At 40.0% G+C, this 20,777-nt stretch overlaps 1 protein-coding gene across 2 annotated transcripts; it reads left to right on the top strand.

Moving 5' to 3' along the window:
- The first annotated feature begins 1,746 nt into the window (after positions 1-1,746).
- Positions 1,747-20,558, top strand: MZT2B (mitotic spindle organizing protein 2B). Of its 2 annotated transcripts, none has more exons than XM_042462155.1 (4): positions 1,747-1,932; positions 3,663-3,778; positions 11,228-11,416; positions 20,261-20,558. In XM_042462155.1, the coding sequence occupies exons 1-4, from the start codon at positions 1,793-1,795 to the stop codon at positions 20,401-20,403; spliced, it is 588 nt and encodes a 195-aa protein (XP_042318089.1). In that variant the 5' UTR covers positions 1,747-1,792; the 3' UTR covers positions 20,404-20,558. The 2 variants fall into 2 exon arrangements, with proteins under 2 accessions (XP_042318089.1, XP_042318090.1); XM_042462156.1 differs by having other exon boundaries at positions 11,228-11,365.
- Positions 20,559-20,777: the final 219 nt, after the last annotated feature.

A 20,777-nucleotide genomic window follows, 5' to 3' on the forward strand; every position in this document is an offset into this window, starting at 1 on the left:
TATGTGTCCTCCCATTTCTACACCAATAATTTCCTTATACAGTATGTTACAATGATGATCATCTCTATTGGGATAGCATACCTTATTTGAAACAATACTCCACCATCATAGTTTCCTTCATATATGATGTTTTTGAAATAGAGGTACCATTTTGAGAAAATAAGCGCAATATCTAGTAAAATAATTAGCCACAATTTTTACTGATAAGTAGCTTCAGTGGCAGTTGATGCCAACAAGTGGGGCTTACAGACAGCATCATCCCAGGCAGAGCCAACTGTTCTCCCCATCTTCTCTCCTTACAAAGATGTTACATACACACTTAGCCAATGCATCACAATTAACTTGACTGAAGTATGGTGTTTTATGCTAGAAAGACTAGGAGGTGGTGCCACACGTGCCTGTGCTGGAGAGAAAAGTAATGGTCTCCACTTTAAAGCCAGCTCAGTCCTCTAGTTTGGCACTCAGGTTATAATAGTTCACAACTGGTCTTTGAACAAGAAGTATGGCTCCAGCAAAATCGATCTTGAAATTGGTGTTTTGACAGGGGGGAGGGAAGCAGGTTCTAACTGGAGCAGCATATTTGGGTCTCTGCCAAGAAAATAGCTGTGTGGCCTTTGCTAATTCTTACAGTCATTCCAAGCCTCTTGGAAGGACAAACAAGTGAAACTAACAGGACTGCAAGAGAGAAAACATCTCACAAAGAAGGCCTGCAGGATTGTTCAGTGATGGTATTGAATGGCATGCAAAGAGAAAGGACCTGAAAGAGGAGAGGTAGGGGAGATTGTGTGAGGGCGCAGATGATCACTCAAAGAACCACAGTTACAGGTCTTGAAACCATGTCCTATGAGGGACAACTTAAGGAGCTGGGGATGTTTAGCCTGGAGGAGAGAAGGTTAAGAGGTGATATGATAGCCTTCTTTAAGTATTTGAAGAGATGTCATATTGAAGAGGGAGCAAGCTTGTTTTCTGCTGCTCCAGAGACTAGAACACAGAACAATACATACAAGCTCCAGGAAAAGAGACTCCAGCTCAACCTTAGGAGGAACTTCCTGAGAGTAAGGGCTGTTCTACAGTGGAACAAACTCCCTTGGAGAGTAATGGAGTCTCCTTCCCTGGAGGTCTTTAAACAGAGGCTGGATGGCCATCTGTCAATGGGGATGCTTTGATTGAGAGTTCCTGCATGGCAGAATGGGGCTGGACTGGATCAGGGCCCTTGAGTCCCAGCCTTGGGAGAAGGGAGGGATATAAATAATAATAATATTAATAATAATGCATTTAAATCACTCCTGAAATTAATAGGGAGGGAAAAACCCTTTCAACATTTGCATTGGGCTTCTTGGCCATGCTCAAAATGAAGGACGTTTTGGACTTCTTCCTGGACAGAAAGGCTGAAATGGAGGACGCCTGGTCACTCTGAACTGAAGCAGCAGTCCTTGGCTGCATCTACACTGGAGAAATAACCCGCTTTGGCACCGCTTTAACTTGTTGTCTGGCTCAAGGCTATGGAATTCTGGGAGTTGGAGTTTGTTGTGGGCCCAGAGCGGAGCTTAAGGAAGGAAGGCCCCACAACAAACTACAACTCCCAGAATTCCATAGCCTTGAGCCAGTAATACAGTGCCAAAACGGGTTCTTTCTCCGCTGTGGAGGAAGCCTTGGTTGTTCTTGTTCTATGACTCCTCCAGAAAACTACATTTCCCAGAGTGCCTGGCGTCGCACCGGAAACGAGGCGTTGCAGGGGTTTCCGAAGGTGCCTTGCGGGAGGAAGGGGCGGGACAAGGAGAGGGAGGCCACTATGTCGGGCCCGGGGCTCGAGGCAGCCAAGGGAGCGGGGTCCCGGGCCCCCAGACGGCGGCTGGTCCTCAATGCCGAGGAGTCTGAACTGTTTGAGTTGGCGCAGGCCGCAGGGACAGGCCTCGACCCGGAAGTATTCAAGTGAGTGGGCGGGGCAATGGCTGCCATGGTTCCCTGCTCCTCCTCGGCCCCTTCCTGTTCATGGGAGGCCTCTGTTTCCTTCCTTGGCGGCTCTGGGGACTCCTCCCCTCCCCCAGTCAGCCCCTCCATGGGACCCTGGCATTTTGGGGAGCATGGAGAAGGTGGCATCTCTCCAGGAAGGATTCTGGAGCAGATCATTAAACAGAGAGTCTGTGAACATCTAGAAGGCAATGCCATAATCACAAAAAGTCAACATGGGTTTCAGAGAAACAAGTCATGCCAGACAAACCTAATCTCTTTCTTTGATAAAATTACCAGCTTGGTAGATGAAGAGAATGCTGTGGATATAGTATATCTTGATTTCAGTAAGGCCTTTGACAAAGTTCCCCATGACATTCTTGCAAACAAGCTTGTAAAATGTGGGCTAGACAAAGGAACTGTTAAATGGATCTGTAATTGGTTGACCGGCCGAACCCAAAGGGTGCTCAACAATGGCTCCTTTTCATCCTGGAGAGAAGTGACCAGTGGGGTCCCACAGGGCTCTGTCCTGGGCCCAGTGCTGTTCAACATCTTTATCAATGACTTGGATGACAGAATTGGGAGCATACTTATCAAATTTGCAGATGACACCAAATTAGGGGGAATAGCTAATACCCCAGAAGACAGGATCAAGATTCAAAATGACCTGAATAGACTAGAAAGCTGGGCCAAAGCTAACAAAATGAAATTCAACACGGAGAAATGTAAGGTATTGCACTTAGGGCGGAAAAATAAAATGCACAGATATAGGATGGGTGACACCTGGCTGAATGAAACTACGTGTGAAAGGGATCTAGGAGTCCAAGTAGACTACAAGTTGAACATGAGTGAACAGTGTGATGCGGCAGCTAAAAAGGCCAATGCTATTTTAGGCTGCATCAATAGAAGTATAGTGTCTAGATCAAGGGAAGTCATAGTGCCACTGTATTCTGCTCTGGTCAGGCCCCACCTAGAATATTGTGTCCAGTTCTGGGCGCCACAATTCAGAAAGGACATTGAGAAACTGGAGCGTGTCCAAAGGAGGGCGACAAAAATGGTGAAGGGTCTGGAAACCATGCCCTATGAGGAACGACTTAGGGAGCTGGGGATGTTTAGCCTGGAGAAAAGAAGGTTAAGAGGTGATATGATAGCCCTCTTTAAATATTGGAAGGAATTTCATATTGAGGAGGGAGCAAGCTTGGTTTCTGCTGCTCCAGAGAACAGGACCCGGAACAATGGATACAAGCTACAGGAAAAGAGATTCCACCTCAACATTAGGAGGAACTTCCTGACAGTAAGGGTTGTTTGACAGTGGAACAAACTCTCTTGCAGTGTAGTGGAGTCTCCTTCTTTAGAGGTCTTTACACAGGATGGATGGTCATCTGTTGGGGATGCTTTGATTGTGATTTCCTGCATGGCAAGGGATTGGACTGGATGGCCCTTGTGGTCTCTTCCAACTCTATGATTCTTTTATTCTTAGTCATGCTCAATATGGGGGACATTTTGAAATTCCTCCCGAAGGCTGAAATGTAGGATATGCCCTGGAAAAGGGGGACCTCTCGAAAAGGGCTACATTTTCATTTGCTGCAGACCTCTTTCAAATGTTTGGAAAGTGCAAGCCAGCCCTGTTGGGAAGTTATGCCTGAATTCTTGTCTGTTTTGTGTCCTCGCGGGGGATGGTCATGTGATCCTGATACTGTGCTCTTCCCTAGGATCCTACTGGACCTTCTACGCATGAATGTGGCACCCTTGGCCATCTTCCAGATGCTTCGTGCCATGTGTGTTGGACAGAGACTAAACATTGAGGCCACCTCTGAGTCGGCACGAGGTCAGTGGTGCCACATTTGCCAGAGAAAGAAACAGTCTGTTAACTCGTGCTGTTGTTCAAGGCTTTAATTAAAGCCAGGAGAGAGACCAGTAGCAGTGACAAGTGTCTCTGGGCAACTGCTCTTCTCCATTATTCAGATCATTTCCCTATAATCACTCTTCATACCTGTATTGAGAGGAATGGTCATAGACAGGATAGAGCTACACTTCTGTTTTCTCTCTAGTTGTTAAAGGCTTCCTTCACATTCTGGACATGTGTGGAATCATTTGTTTTCATCTAGCCATTTCAATAGCAATTCAGACTCCTAGTTTTGAATGTGTCATTGAAACACTCCATTCATTTTTTTTGGAAGAAAAAAAACCCTTCTCTATGTACATACAATTAGAGGTGATAGAAATTTCCTTTTCTGATTCCTAATTTAATTTTTGGTGTTATTTACAACATACGGCAAGCTAGCCTCTTTTTTCCTTTGCAGACCATCTTTCAGAATCTGAACTTCTAAAAATGTTTCATTACTTGCATCTATTTACTGCATTATCAATTGTTTGACTAGCTCCATAGTCATCAGACCATTGGTCTGTTTGGTTCAGTACCATTTACACTCACTGGAAGTGACTCTTTAGTGTTTCAGATGGTATCTCAGCCCTGTCTGAAGATGCCAGAGATTGAAGCACCTTTTTTGAATGCAAAGCAGGTGCTTCTGCCACCAAGATATCAGAAATTCTCCATATTTTCAATAAAATGCAGTCGCTGTGACAGTGGAATTTTACTGTCTTATATTGCTTTCAAGATAAACTTAGTTAATACTTGTGGGAAATAAATTATTCAGATTTCTGTCAGATGTAATTCTATACTCTACTGGGAATATATCACAAGTTGTCCTTTTATGTGTGTGCTTCAAGGCAATATTTAAATAAATAAATAAAATGTTTTTAAATTCCTGGAATACACAAAAACGTTCCTCTTACTTCCTGTTCTTATGAAACTGTCCCAGTTTTGTCTCAGTTCATCATTTTGTCTCAATTCAGAATTATCAAAATTATCAATTCAAAATCAACACAGTTGTGAGTAGAAAGGAACACATTTGATGGGTTGTTTATATCACAGCATTACTTCTTAACCAAGCAGTTATGTCAATGCTTGCGTTTGGTACTGTATCTAACCCAACAGTGACATAATTTCTTACTTGTTTCTCCACTGGCTGCATCTGCATTGAGTTTGACGCCACTTTAACTGCCATAGGCCTACGTTGTGAAATTCTGGGATTTGTAGTTTTGTGAGATATTTGCATTCTCTGTCAGAGAGCTCTGGTGCCACAACAAACTACAGTTCCTAGGATTCCATAACATTGAACCATGGCAGTTAAAAGTGGTGTCAAACTGGTTTACTTCTCCAGTGCGGATGAAGCCTAGAAATTGTGAAGATTGGAGGGAGCTATTCAACCATGTAGTATATGATGGCAGGGTGTAATTGAAAGAAACAAATGAGTCAACAGGAGACAGACTTCACAAGCAATGGGTTGTCAAAACATTAGCATGACAGGCAGTGATCTGTTTCCTTTCAGTGCCTCTCCTCAAGTTACAGTTTTGAAAATGTACACATTGTCTTTTTTCTTTTGGTTCTTCTGATACCTCCTGGCATAAACTGCAATACACATCATATGTCTATATGGCATTCTTCTGAGCAAATACTGAGATACATAGATGGCTAAATTTATTTTGAGTTTCAATTTGCTTGTTAACTTACTAGATTCAGTATCAGATAAAAGAAACTATGGTGCGGTACAGACTTAAAAAAGGAGGCCTGCTGGTGCCTCCCCCCCCCCCCCCCGCAGGGAAGCTGCAGCCGCCAAACCACGTGGCCTCCCTGCGGAGGAAAAATCCTGCGAAAAGCAGGTTCTTTTTGCACTGCCATTGTGACATCTGTGTGGCACACTTGTGACATCACAAGTTCGGCGTGACGTGTGGATGCTATGCGTCCGTCACGTAACAATGGCGGCACCCGTATACACAGGGCACCGCTCTGTACTAGGGTTAGGGACCATGCGGTTGCCACGCAATCCCTTAACCCTAGTACCCTGCCAGCACGGCACTTTAGCGCCTTGTGTACTGGGCCTATGTATGGTAAAAGTTGTTCATATCCTATCATCCTATTTTATTACAAGATACTACAAGAAAAAATGTTCCATCTAAACATAAGATAATCTTCCTGATACTGAGAGCTGTTTGACAGTGGAATAGACTGCTTTTGAGGGCAATGGAGTGTCTTTCTTTGTAGGTTTTTAAACAGATGTTGGATAGCCATCTCTCGGCAGTACTCTTCTTTGTATATTCCTGCATAGCAAGGGGTTGCACTCAGTGGTCCTTCTGGTTTCTCTCAACTCTGTGTTTCTGTGGTTCTACTCAATCCTAGTTGCCTAATTCCAGAGTCCCCATTTCTTCAAAGCTAAAAAATAGCAAAAGGCTTTCTGTCTCACTTTTACTTTAAAACAAAAACAAAGTTGTCTGTCTCATGTACATAAAGATTATAATAGTTACGTAATATTGCACACCATATAATTATTGTTTAAACATTTCACTAAGAAAATAATAAATAGGTTCTATATTATTCTTGTCCATTCTTCCATATTTATCATATGGAAGAATCATATGGGTGCTGAAAAGTTCTCAGTCTGACAATAAAACTTACATGCAATGTCATACATTTACCCTGAAGTCTGGTGCACTTGACACATCATTTTAAATAAATTCTTATGTCTGGTCACTGAATACTGCTCTGCTGCTGCTGTCACATCTGAATCACTGAAAAATTTCCTTCCTTTCAGAATCTTTTTAGGGGTTCGAAACAGGAAATAATCAAATGGATCTGGTGAGTAGGGTGATGTACTCAAACTACAAATTCTTCAAAACATCCATCATCTTGCCAACCCTGTGACAAGGTGCATTGTCCTACAAAAAGAGAACGCCTCTATGCAGATTTTCTTGCCATTTTTCCTTCAATGCTTCCTTTAACTGGCACAGCAAATTAGAATAATGTTCTAAACTCACTATAGTTTTTTGTGGGGCTTTCGGGCTATGTGGCCATGTTCTAGAAGAGTTTCTTCCTGACGCTTCGCCAGCATCTGTGGCTGGCATCTTGAAGTAATTACTCTTCTAGAACATTGCCACATAGCCTGAAAACCCCACAGAAAACTATGGATGCAGGCCATGAAAGCCTTCAACTCCACATTTTAAATTAACTGTTTGGTTCTTCTGAAGATAGTTATCAAAATACCTTCCTTATCCCCCCCCCAAACCAGTGGCTATTACTTTTCCTGCTGAGCTCTGAATCTTAAATTTCTTTGGCCAGGGAGGACCTGAAGGCCATACAATGTTGCAGTGTTGCTATGATATCACTAGCTGACTTAAAATGCTGCAGAATCATCTTGGGGTTATCTTGATTTCATTTGTGATCAAAATTCAGACATTTTGGCACCCACTTAGCTGACAGCTTCTGAATAGCCAACTACTCATGAATTAAAAACCCAATGTATTTCTGGGATACTTCTAGTGTCTGTTTTAGCTGAGACTTGCCAATCTGCCAACATCAGGTCCTTAATACCCTCAACAGTTTCAGGAGTTGACACTGTTGAAGGCCTCACAGACAGATCTTGCTACATCTTTGTTCTCAAAAATCTCTACACTGAAATTGAATACAGGTAATTAGAACTACAATCCTGCAAATTGGCTGTTTACGATGCAAAAGAAAACCCTTTCAAGCTACAGTGACAAAATTTTCAGAGACTGGGAAGTGGCTTGGGTGGACAACTTTTTAGCACCTCCTCTTATTTTACTCATGGCTAGAATTCTGTTTGCCAAAATGTCCTAGTAAGTAAGTAATATCCTATGTATTGGATAAATATTGAAAGATGTCTGCAAAAAACTGAATCATTCTTTCTTCCATATATTTTCATAAATAAATAAATAAATAAATAAAACTTTTATTTGTATCCCGCTTTTCTGTAAACTGGACAATCAAAGTGGCTCACAACATATTAAAATCCACATTTACAACACTGTGTCCCAATTCCCCCCCCTTAAAACAGGATTAAACTTATTACAATTAAAATATCTATTAAAACAGAATTAAAAAAAGAAAGAAAATATATAGCTAAATAAATATATAGCTAATAATTTTGTTTATAAGAGTTATTTTCTTCACTTTTGATTTCCCCATTCTAATTGATAATACTGGGTATCCCAGTTACCAGTAATTGGCATGCTAATATTAACATTTATGTGACTTGATAATTCTTGTAATATTGTTCACCCAATGTGCTGTCAGAGTATATCTTTTATACCTTGAAAAATATTGTTTAACATTATTGAGCTGATATCAAAAATCAGCAAAAATATTTCCTCCTCCGTTTCTGCTCAGGCAACACTATTTCAAAACCACAATGGTGGCTGCTACATCAAAAATTACTTCCGCTTGTCATATTATAGAAGGGTGAATGCTTTCACCTGCCAACAATGACTTAACCCTTTTTACATATAGGAAACATACCACTTTTTTGAGAAGCCACATGGGCACAAAGTGCTATTTAAAGCAGTCACTCATAGATTGGTGCCAGCCTCTGAACCTTCTACTATCAGTCACTGGAAAACTTCCAGGAAAGAAAGAAGCATTTGTAGCCAGTGGTCAAAAATATGACACTGGTCCTCAGTCCACTGGGAGAAAGAATCGCCAGTCCCCCACATATGACAGCTTAAGGTCTTCTGTATTGGAATACTCTACCACTAACGTTAAGGTGACCATTCTTGGACAATTTACCTTCATAGTATAAAACAGCAAAATTGCAATTTAGCAAGCAATTCAGTTCTATCACCTTTTGCATTAATTGAGATTTTTCATACTACATGCATTAGTCTATCACTGCCAAGGCTGTTTGTGTTATCATTATCACTGTTTTGATGATTGGTCAATGTTATGCTAAAATATAATCTTTACTTTACTTTTGTATTTCATTCTGATCTCAATGTGTTGTTGTTGTTGTTGTTTGTCTTCAAGTTGTTTCCAACTTATGGTGACCCTAAGGCAAAATTGATTTCCTAAACTTTGTACCTTGAACTTCGGATCTCACTTCAGGGATTTGATGAAAATAGACTATATAGATCATTTAGATTTATGACATAATAAAAGTGTTATTTTTTTAAAGTCCCACATTTTTTTCTTCTTCCTACACGAGAATAGCATAGCCTCGTCTCTGAATGAATACATTATATGCTATAATTCCAATACAGATCTTCAGGAATTCTTCTGTTTACATCCATTCATTGTGAATTCTCTTGGGTTTATTTCTGTCCTCTCTTTTCTGTTCTTTAATCTGTTGTTCATATAAGGGCTTGTCCATTTTGGATGGGGACTCAGTGAGAACATCCATCTTCTTAATATCTTAGGTCCAAAACACACTGCAGAAAAATCCAGTTTGAGACCACTTTAAGTGTCCTGACTCATTGCTAGGGAATTCTGGGAGCTGTAGTTTTATGAGATATTTAGTCTTCTCTGTCAGAGAGTTCTGGTGCCACAATAAGCTAGAATTCCCAGGATTCCCTAGCAGTGAGCCAGGGCAGTTAAAGCAGCCTCAAACTGGATTATTTCTGCAATGTCTTTTGGTCCTTAGATAATCTTGTATCTACAAGAGTTTTGATACTCTTAGAGCATCTGAAAGTACTGCCAAAGCAGGGCTTCTCTTCCCCCATGTTCATTCTTCCTCAGCAAAGCCTGTGCTTCTCTTGTAATCTTTTCTGCAAATTTTGTAGGTGAGACATTAGACTAATTGAACTATAATTTTCTCCCTCATCCTCAGGATCCATTATAAAAATATCATTTCAACATAATCACCACCACCTTTTATTGAACTCTTTGGCCAAAAAGGCTTTTACACTGACTTACTGACTGAGAAATTAATAGCTATAATATTGTCACTGTCTTCAGTTCTGAAAACTGAATCTTGACACACTATGAAAAGGAAAGAGGAAAGAGGGAGAAGTATTACAATATTATATAATTTATTTTCTAATCCTTGGGTAGGAATGCCTTTGGAAGGAAGGTTCTTTTCCATGAGATCCTGGGTTAGCATTAGAACTTTTGAGCTCATACAGGGCCATACCTTTTTACTAGTGTTTAACAGGAAAGTATGACTTCTTGTACTATGTGATCCCATATGCCAGACCTATTTTTCTGGTAATGATTTGACAGTAAGTGCTGTTGTATTGTTATGAGTGTCTTACTTGATATATGTCTTCCCATTTACCAAGAGTAGGTTCCTGATCAACACTGACAGATACTGAAAAGGAATAATGCATTTGACTGCTTTTGGAGAGACTGAATGATTCTGTGCAGAAGGTGGAATGAATGGTTGAAGAAATTTATTAGTTTGGAGGATAAGGATGTCACTGTCTTCCCATTTTAATTATTATAAGAGGGCTTTAAAAATGTTATTCTCTATTCACTGCATTTAGTCAAAGAAAAAGCAGTACAGTTTACTCTTCCAGGGACACAGAAAGTCTTATAACATTTCATTGTATTATCCGGCACCATGGTCAAGATAAATTATTTTCTCTGTAAACGCTTAAGGGCTATAGTAAGAACTTGTTCTCACACTAGGGAAAGTCTAAGAAAAGCATTGCACCCAATGGCCCTGGCTGTAGAATGTCTGCATATACTGTTTCACAGAAAAATCTGCCATGGAGCTGTTCATGCTGTTCTGTCAGCCTACATTGTGTTTCAATGTGGACAGAGCTAAATGTCCAAAGTGGAAAATTATTATTATTAGTAGTAGTAGTATTATTTTCTTACCTGGCTGTCCCCATGGATCAAGGCAAAGAACAACAAGAAATAAACAATGCACAGCATCAGTTAAAACACATTAATTAAAACATGCAACAGTATACAGAGACAAATAAGACATACACATTATTTTAAAAATTCACATTTAAAATTTATCTGGAGAAGCCTGCCAGAAGAGATAGGTATTCAATTCTGTTTTAAATTTGGACAGCATGTTTAGCGCCATATTTATGATTATTTTGTAGAACCCCATATGTAATGTGTGTATGTGTGTGTATATGTGCACAGTGAGTGAGAAAGAAATCAAGACGATGCTGCATTGCACCTGGAAGAAAATTGTTGGAGAGATTAAAATAGCTGTATATATTGCTTGTTCTTAACTCTTCAATCTGACTAGAACACAGTATCATAATACAAGTATCTTGTTTTGGAATTTTTTATACTGTAATACGAATTGTATATGGGGACAGAAAGTAATAGTTACTGTATCTTGTATAATAGCATTTAAGTTATAGAACTTTAAATATTTGTTGAGATATTTGAGCATTCACAAACTTTTTTCTTTGTCTGTCACCATGTGGTTTTTCTAATTTGTTTCTATGTCTCTCTTTGAATTAGAGCCCCCAATTGTCTCTGCCAAGACCAGTAAAATCCCTGCACCACTCTCATTTTCCTCTGCCCTTCGACCTCCACGAATAAGAGTCTCTAAGGCTGTGGTCTACAGTCCTGCTGCAGCTTGCTCGCCTCTCTCTCAAGGTCCCCCTGGCTCTTTCCAGTTTTCTTGCTGCCTGTTCTCTCCTTTTGCAGGTTGTGTGTGTTAGTTATCTACTGGGTTTTAGTGCAGCCTTCTGTAATTATAAAGAATCCCCTTTAAAAACTGGTTATCTTGTTTCCAGATCTTAAACATGTTTACTTGCAAGTGCTATTGATCTCAGTAGAATTTGCTTCCAAGTAAATGTCCTTAATATTGTAACTTTAAATTTGTAAAAATTACACATTGTGAAAATAGTGTTTGGTTTAGTTCTAACAATAAGAAGTATCTTATAAAAAATAAATAAATAGGAAGCATTTAATATCACTGATGAGGATAGTAAAATTGAATGAAGAGGCTATGGGACCCAGTACATTTTCTTTACTTCATAACTAAATACACCATCTTGACAGGACTATAAGCTGTGTAAGTGATGACTACAAAATTCTCTGTTATTTCTGAAACGTTTCCTGTTAAGTTTTACAACAAAAATGTTCTTGCATGCTAAGCACTAAAATTGCATCTGTACACCAAAGTTTCCCTACGAGAAAATGAGTTATAGGAATTTAGCACCCAAGTACCTTAGTTTCTAATATATGACCATGTAGAATGTGCTTTCAATTTTTTTTGACACATTTACTTCTGTGATATGTTCAGGTGGCACTGACTTTGTACTAAATAGATTTTGTTTCTGCCATCAACATGTTGAGGTTGCATAATCTGTATTAAGATATTTCGGGAGATCCTCAACTCTCAGAATTCTAGTTTTGGAGGGAAATATTCTATCTGTCCTTTCTGATCTCCATGATTCACACATATGGATAACATCTCATGGCATTTTTACTGCCTTCTCGAACTTGAGCAATACCTCCTGGCAACAATTTCAGCTTACATCTTCTGTTCCTTCCTTTCTTGTGGCATAGCTGCTTCATTTAAAAGGTTAGCTGTCTTCCACTCATTAACATTTGAGAGCTTTTAATACCTTTCTTACATTTTTCTTCTCCAGTGATATGTATGCAGACCAGGCAGTCAGAATAGCAAAGATTCTGGATTTAAAGCTGAAACATCCTGACACCCCCACATCTCCCATTACTGACTCAGTTTTGAAATAGGTGCCATCTCAGGCTAGTTCTACCAGCTACTCTTATCTGTATTGCCATAATATCTCTATGTGGCTAACCAGTCTTGGGAAACTTCATCTTCAGTACCATCCAATTCATGAAAGACTGATAGTCTCTACAGTGTTCAGAAAGAAAACTCTGCAATGCTTTTTAACATCCTCAACTGAATTTGAGCATTGTCAAAGCCATCCAGAGTAAATCTTTTCAGAAGCAACATCATATCCTATGGATAAGGAAGACAATAAATTAAATAACAGAGAAATGTCCTAGCAGCCTTCCCTAAAAGAATTGCTAACTACCAAATGTGTATGGAGCTTACTGTCAATTCTTGGAGGAAAAGGTTGCTTTGTTTTTGGATCACCACTTGAAGATGAAAGAAGAGTTACTTCTGTTTTCCAAGCAGAAGCATGTGGTTAGTGCATGAGTGGGTAACTGTCAAGGGCTGTATTGGCCCCACATGGGACCCGAGATAGTTTCACCCCTCCCCTGCCATGCCCCCAAACCTTGTTGGTTTTGTGTGCCTTTAAGTCATTTCTGACTTATGGTGATCCTAAGGTAAACCTATCATGACGTTTTCTTGACAGAATTTGTTCAGAGCAGGTTTGCCCTTGCCTTCCTTTGAGGCTGAGAGAGTCTGAGTTGCTTGAAGTTACCCAGTGTGTACTTTTTTCAGTTTTTTCAAATATAAAGAAGAAGAATTTCTTCTACATCCTCTTCCAGTTTTACTGGAAAAAGCTTCTCCTGGCCATATAATAGTTGGGGGTAGTTCAACATAGTAAAATTGTACCCACACCTCCAGAAGTCATCACAGGCATGTAGACTACAATTGAAAATGTTCCTTCTTCCTTCTCTTCATTGCAAAGCCTTGTTTAAAAAACAAGCATAATTAGAAAATGAAGATGTGATATAGTATAGCATACAGCAGGAGTGTGGGCAACTGCATATATGTGCACAGTGAGTGAGAAAGACCATTTCCCACCCCACCGCCAGTGGGCTTCACAGCACTGCTGAGCTAAATTCAGTAGTGTTGTGGCATAATTTCTGGTTTCATTGCAGGCTGATTTTTCTTTTGTGCTTGTGTGTTTGGCAGTTGGCCAGAGAATGTTGCAAGCAGAACTGAGACATATTACAGCAATTTTTAATTGTCTTTTAGTGTCTCAGGGGGAAGATCACCCAGACATTTTAAAAACTATTTTGTGGAACAGGGTGATTGTGGGATGAGATGGAGGGTTTCAGGGGCTGCAAAAAGAAAGAAAGAAAGAAAGAAAGATTGCAAGCCACAGTTTTCCATTCCAAGCATACAGTCTTAAGTATTCTAACAATCCGAGTCCAAGTGGACTGAGCATTCTTCCAGTGAAACCTTCCATGATCCAGCTTGCAGACCCCTCTAAAACTTCATCAGAAGATTTCTTGTCATCTAAGACCTACACTTTGGGAGAATACCATTCTTGTTTCAAGAAGAGACCATCTGATTTCCCCTAAATGTCATCTTTGACTCAGTGGTTAGTCATACCTTTATGACTACATTGTTCATCATAACAATTCTGTCAAGTGCCACCTTTGTAGTCAGGTTCAGCCCCTTTATCAGGACCCGGAGACAGAGTATGGCATAAAATTAAAAACTGGCTCTGTGGAGTTTCCATCCTACAGCATCCTACGAAGCAGTGGAAGAAGAAATTGCCACACTACTACTCATTTCTTACTGTTTCTTCTCAAAGTCATTCACAGTCCCCAAAAGGGATCGGAGACCATGATCTATCCTCATTTTCAAGCAATAAGCTCCTATTTCTTTAAAAAAAATGTTCAGAATTGTAACCTTGCATCCAGCCTGGTGGGAAAAACAGGGTGGTTCACCATGATCTAAAAGATGCTTCCTTTTGAATTTCTACCAGGCCTTTCTAGAAAGATGATCCTGCTGTTTGTTCACAATCACAAATGTTACTACTGTACTTCTCTGTCTTTCCATTGGGGTTATTGCTATTCTAAGAGTCTTCTGGGAGAGTAGCGGTAGTAGCATCTCCAGACTCAAGGGATTTCAGTCTGCCTCTACATTGATGAGGCAGACTATATCCTGACCTCACATCACATTTTGTCTCCTGTCACATCAAGGTCTCAGGAGTAACCCCACAAAACCTCACCTGATTGCGGCTCATTTGTTTCAAATAGCACATGTGGATGAGGATGAGCTTTTCTTCCCTGAGACTAATACAACATGCTTGCTTTACTCACAGAGGTTTTGGCACAATAAGTAAAGTTCTTCTGAGCCTGGTGGCCACAGTGACAGAGGTCACATGGCCAGACTATGCATGAAGTTACTCCAAACACTGGCTTGTATTGGCGTTCAGCCCATACTCAGATTGATAGAATGCACTTCTTTATTATCACTAGAATAGTTGAAAGATTATTAGCATGCTGACAGCTCTTTAATGCCCTTAAACTAGTATGCAAAGTAACATCAGATGCATCCCTTTCAGAATGGGGAGCTGATGTATTGGCTTGCCTTGTCAGAGAGACATGGGCATGAGAAGAAATGTACTCTGGAGATAGTAACAGTGGCAAAGGCCCTTTCAATCCAACTTCGCAGGAATTATTTCAGATTATCTGAACAAGCAAGGCAGAACCAAATTAGTGATTTTTCTTTGATTCACAATCTATTTGGGGAACAAGTACACAAAGGGACACATCTTCTGTGTGGCAGCTCACTTAACAGGTGGTGACAATACCCTAGTTGTCTCCTTCAGTTGGAGATCAACATAATGCCTGCATCTTCCTTAAATTACACCCATTCCTGCCTGGAACTTCATAGTTCCTTCCTCTGCTAATGTGGAAATCATTGGACCCTGAGCATCTTGTGAAATGGACATTCTTTTCTGGAATCCTGCAGTTTTTATAATATTTACTTCAGAATAGAGTACAAGTAAATTTTATGTCCTATCTGTTGCTGTATTCAAATAAGATAACTCCCCAACCTGACCTGAACTATTTTGCCAAAGTGTTATCACTGAATCAAGACAGTCTCTACCAGTGTTTATGAAAGATCCCACATCAAATGTTAATTAAATGCTGCACTGGCTAGATGTTCACAGATCATTGGCCTTTTTCAGCAGTGGAAGAGAAACATTGCTTCTCCCATTTGCTCTGAGAAGCAGGACAAAATTTGTAATACAGTAGTAGTCAGCAGGAGGAGCAGACCATGAACTATTCAGTCTCTCCCTTCCTCTCTCTCTCATTCCACATATTTAAAAACCCTCTTTTCACTATTTTTGTATCAGACTCTCTTTATCTATTTCCCAAGCCCTCCCTTCAGATATGTGTAAGTGGATCTGGATGGTTATAGCTCAAGAAAGAGTGGCTTCCCAAGGTGCCATGGTCCATTGCCAAGAGCATTGCTTTTAGTACAAGACACTGCCTTTTGGCCTTTCATCATCTGCAAAAGTATACACCAAAGTAATGGCAGTGCTTATGGCTTATTGGAGGCAGCAGCGGATCCATATGCACCCATATCTAAATGATGTTTGATCAGATCTACTTCCTTCCAGCGTGGCCTTTGAGATGTCCAGTCAGAGCTTTCCTCTCTAACTGAGCATGATTTTGTGGTCAGTAATTGGAAGAGCTATCTTTGTCCATCTCAGCGTCTCCAACATTTAGGAGGTTTTTTTTTTTTTTTACCAGCGCAGCTTAAGAGATAGGTCTTGCTCCTTTTAGAGAGGGTACAGTCTATTTGGCCAGTTTTCTATCAGATGTGTCATTCTTATGCCTCAGATTGTGTTCTTCTAGCATGGATATAGGTCACATGATTGCCACAATAGACTTGTCTTATGGTCTCATTAAAAGTCATCATGTTAGCTCTCTTGCAGTTTCATCATATGATACACCAGGGGCATTCCTAATCAGGAAAGACAGTGAAGATGCATGTGAATTGGAAAGGGGGAACTTAATCAAGATCCCTCATGGTGGAAGCAACTACTATTCTAACTTCAGCTGAGTCTCAGGTTTTTTTCCTAAAGTCAGAGCACATCAAGGGAAAACCAAACATAAGGGCTGACTAAGTAAGCAGAATTTATATCAATCCAGTAGAATTCTTCATCTCTGACCTTTGAATTGATAATCAGTTTGGTCTTCCAAGGGCAGATCTGTTTGCCTCTCCAGATAACAATCAGGAAGGCAGATTCTTGACGTTCCAGACTAAGAGGCAGGAGGTATCAGTGCTTTAACATCTCAGTGGTGTACAGGGCTACTTTATGAGTAAGGTAAGAACAGAAGGGTAAGAACAGAAAAGGCTTGTGTAATTCTGATAGCTCCCCATTGACCACAGGGCATGGTTCTCAGAGATGTTCTCCCTGGAGCTGGACCATCTTTGTCTGCCTCCCGATTTAGAACTTCACACTCAAGGTCAGGTGTCTCATTGTATCAGTCTTCACACCTGGAGATCAAGCAAAGCACACTCCTAATGGAGGGTTTGCCAACCATGATAGTAGACACCATAAACAATTCCAGATACCCTCCAGCTAGACACATTATAATCATTTCAATTCCTTTCAAAGATAGTGTAGAAGCAAACAAGAGTATTGGAGCTTGGTGCTGTGATGGCTTTCAAGGAGTAATGCAACTTTCATCCAGACTCAGTGATTCTGAGTCATACAAGCAATCCTTACCCTTCCTTTATGCCTAAGATCAATATCATCTGACATAGGTTGCAAGAAATCAATCTTAATTTGGTCCTCCTCCTGTTAGACTCCTGGAAAAATCCAGGTATACTTTAGATATCCAGAGAGCCCTCAGAATTTATCTTCTGTATTTATCCTTTAGAACTTTGGGCCATTTATTCATTTTCCTTTAAGTTTTCAACATTGGGCAACAGCGTTTCTTCCTCAGCTTTGGCCACATGGATTAAAGCATGCATCACTATGTGTTACTTGGTCATGGGGGCCTCCCTGTCTGATACTGTTGCTCCTTGCTTTACTAATAGTGCTGCTACATCTGCCACACTAACCTCTGATCTCCTATCTTAGAAATCTGTAGGGCTACCACTTGTTTTTCTCCATCCACATGTTTTCACCCCTACCATTTGGATGTGTTCGCCTCTGCAGAGGCTTCCTTCAGTAGATACATTCTACAGCGTGTTGTTTCTGCTTGGGCATCTTCGGTTCTGCCCATCCAGTGGTTTGGGAGTATATCCCACTACATGATGTTTCCCCTCCAGTGCTGGAAAAAAGAACTTTGAACTCACCTGTGAGATGCTTGATTTCATCAGGGGAAGGGGAAACATCCTACCCATCCAGAACTGAGATTCACATTTTGCTTGTTGTGATCTTGTTTCTCCTTTATTCCTTCCTATACTTGGCAGCTTTTTTCTTGTCCAGCTGTAACATTTACTAAATAGCTTGTAGGCTGTTCCCCCTGCTGGCTGCTACCTCAAATTTCATCCTGCCTGTTAGAGTAAATGGTAGGAGCAACCTACTACAGGATGTTTCTCTTTCCATTGCTGAAAATGAACATATCACAGGTAAGTCCAGTGTTCCTTTCTGTATCCATAGGTCTTCTCAGTTCAGAAGGTCACAAAGATTGTTTGCTATGAGAACCCTAAGAGTGGCTTACCTGTTTCCTCACTAAGTCACCAGTATAATTGCCCTGTGCCATCAGGTACAATCATCAGCTTTCATTTGCCATTATAGGCTTGATGCAGAAGATGCCAGTTTGGGGAGAGTGGTTCTTTGATTTGTCTTGACACAACAGTTGTCCTCCATTGCTTGGCTAATCTCCCATATCTGCTAATAAGGAAGACTGTGAGGAGGAACAGGTTGCTCAGCTGAAACTGTTTTTTTCACCTAGTGATCATTTGAACTCAAATAACCCACCCACTTCCCCTTTTATTCTTGTTGGCACTGTCCATTGCAGCTAGCACAGAACCTGTGAGATAGGTACAAACTACACCATATTAGTGGATGAAGGTGTGGGTAGGGCAACCACAAAAGTATTGCTCAAACTAGAAGCTTCTGAACATGACCCATATTTGTAAGTTCACAGATAACCACTTGAAGAACAACAGTTACAGGTAAGCAACCTGCTCTTTGTGCTACTTGAATGGAGTGGTCTTCACAAGTTTGGCAAATCATTCAAGATTTGCCCAATTTGTCTTCTAGCACATTGTCATTTTAAAGTTGAATGAGAAGTAATTTTTTTTCAGTTCCAAAATATTTTCAGCACGTCATTGTAGGTACAGAAGAAACTTGTTTTCCCCTGTACCATCTTTTGTTCTTTCATTCTTCCTTCAGCTACTTATCTCTATGTTGAAGTAGCTGCCATTTGTCTCTGCAATATTCTATTCATACAAAAAAAAATGGCAGTTGAGATCTGCATGTAACACAGCAGCCTGTACATATAGCAAATACATGGGGCAGATGAAGTGTAGACTAGTGTATTCTGCTGTTTAATTAAAATGTGCTGATTTGTATGATCTTCCTAATAATGATTATGTTTGAGGAAACCACTATGTTTGTTTCTGAGCACAATTTAAAAGTTTCTTGCAACTCCCAGTTCATCCACTTTGATAAAAGTACCCTGTATTTGTATATGTGAGGTTCAGGAGTCAATTGAGTGATTAATTCCATTTTAGTTGGTCATCTATAGAGAATATAGTATCTAGAAGACACTGAGAAGAGGAGAGATTAAGTTCATTCTAAGCTCAAAAGCATCCACAGAGGTTGATTAACTGACTAAAAATCAGCCTATCTCTACTGAGTGCAGCCTTGAAAATGACAATATCGTGTTATACACTGCCAGGATTAGCTTGGGAGAGACTGAGTATTTGCTTCTAGTTCATTTTCTCTACTGACTGAGTTTCCCAAGCTAATTTTTAGTCTATTAGTCAGCCTTTGGAGTTTATAATCTTACTGTTGTTTGCTATAAAAAATAGAATCCAGAAGCATATGCTTTTATCCTATAATACACAGTATTTTTGGTACAAATTGGATGACAAAAAAATCTTTTACTAAACTGGAGCAAATAGGAAGACCTTGTATACCTGACAAATGGGTATTTTGAATGTGGCTCTAGTGATTGATTGGAAGGTAAGTTTAAGTCTGTGGTTGAAATTTTAGCTAGTTAATCGAGCAGTGGATAACATCATGGATAAAATCCTGGAGTCTTAATTACAACAGAACATGGGCAGCGGAGTTTCTTTGAAAAGTAGCAGTCCTGTCCATCACTATGAGAAAAGCATCTGTTGCATGGTAGCAAAAAAAAGAAAAGCTAGTGCACCTCAGTCTGGAACAGCCTTAGGTACCAATTTTCTTTGATTTTTTTCTTCTGTACAGAGACTGATCTTGTGAAATAGACTGGTTTACCCTTTATTTAAGAAAAGGGCAGATTTTATAAGTAAGGATTGCTTGTATGGGGAAGAAAGAGTGAAGTAAAACAGAAAAAAGCTTTGCTTTGTTTTGGGTTTTTGTTTGTTTGTTTCTTGCCAATTGCAAGGGAATATTGAGGTCAGACAGTTGGCAGTGAAATTTGTTATTCTATGTACTTTTTGTAGAAATGTGGCATAGGAAAGTATCCATGATTGATAAATCCTTTTGCTGATGCTTCGCTAAGCTATTATTTGAGCCTGGCTTTTTGTGTTGTTTTTAAATATTGGTATCACTGCAGCTCCTAACCATGCAAGGCCTTTGTGCAGTTTATATCATCTAGATAACATTTGGACCAATTTTTACCAGCAGTTCTAGCATTTGATGGCTTCGTAGTAATAAAGCTCTGAACATAGCATCTGTTGTCCTGCAGGTAGAACCAGAACAATTTCTGCAACAACTGGAAGCCAAGGTCTGTCAGACCATAGTAACCGAGAAGGATCTAGTCAACGAGTTCCTCGGCAACCAAGTACCAGCAGGCAACAGAAGGCTGGAAGCTCTGGGAAAAGTGCATAGCTGGTTCCAGCACTGCAGTAAAACTGCAATGTAGTCAAGAATTAATAGTAATTTTGTAAAATGCCACCAATAGGTTATATCAAGAAAAGAAGTACCAGGAATTAAATGGAGGTTGGTTATTATATGACATGCTGATTAATAAAAATTCAAACCAATTTTGGTTAATTTCATTTTTTAATTGATAATGTGTTGTTATAGTTTTTTGGTATAATAAACTTTTGTAGCTACAATTTTATTCCTGTTACATGCTTATGCTGGAATTTCACAACCATATATTGATGTATATCCCTTGCTCTCCCCCCTCCCCCCTCCCCATGCACACATACACACCCTTTTTTATGTTTAGGATGGAGGCAAGCACTATCCTATATTAA

The sequence above is a fragment of the Sceloporus undulatus genome, chromosome 4 (genome assembly GCF_019175285.1).
Source record: "Sceloporus undulatus isolate JIND9_A2432 ecotype Alabama chromosome 4, SceUnd_v1.1, whole genome shotgun sequence".
Lineage (NCBI taxonomy): Eukaryota > Metazoa > Chordata > Lepidosauria > Squamata > Phrynosomatidae > Sceloporus > Sceloporus undulatus.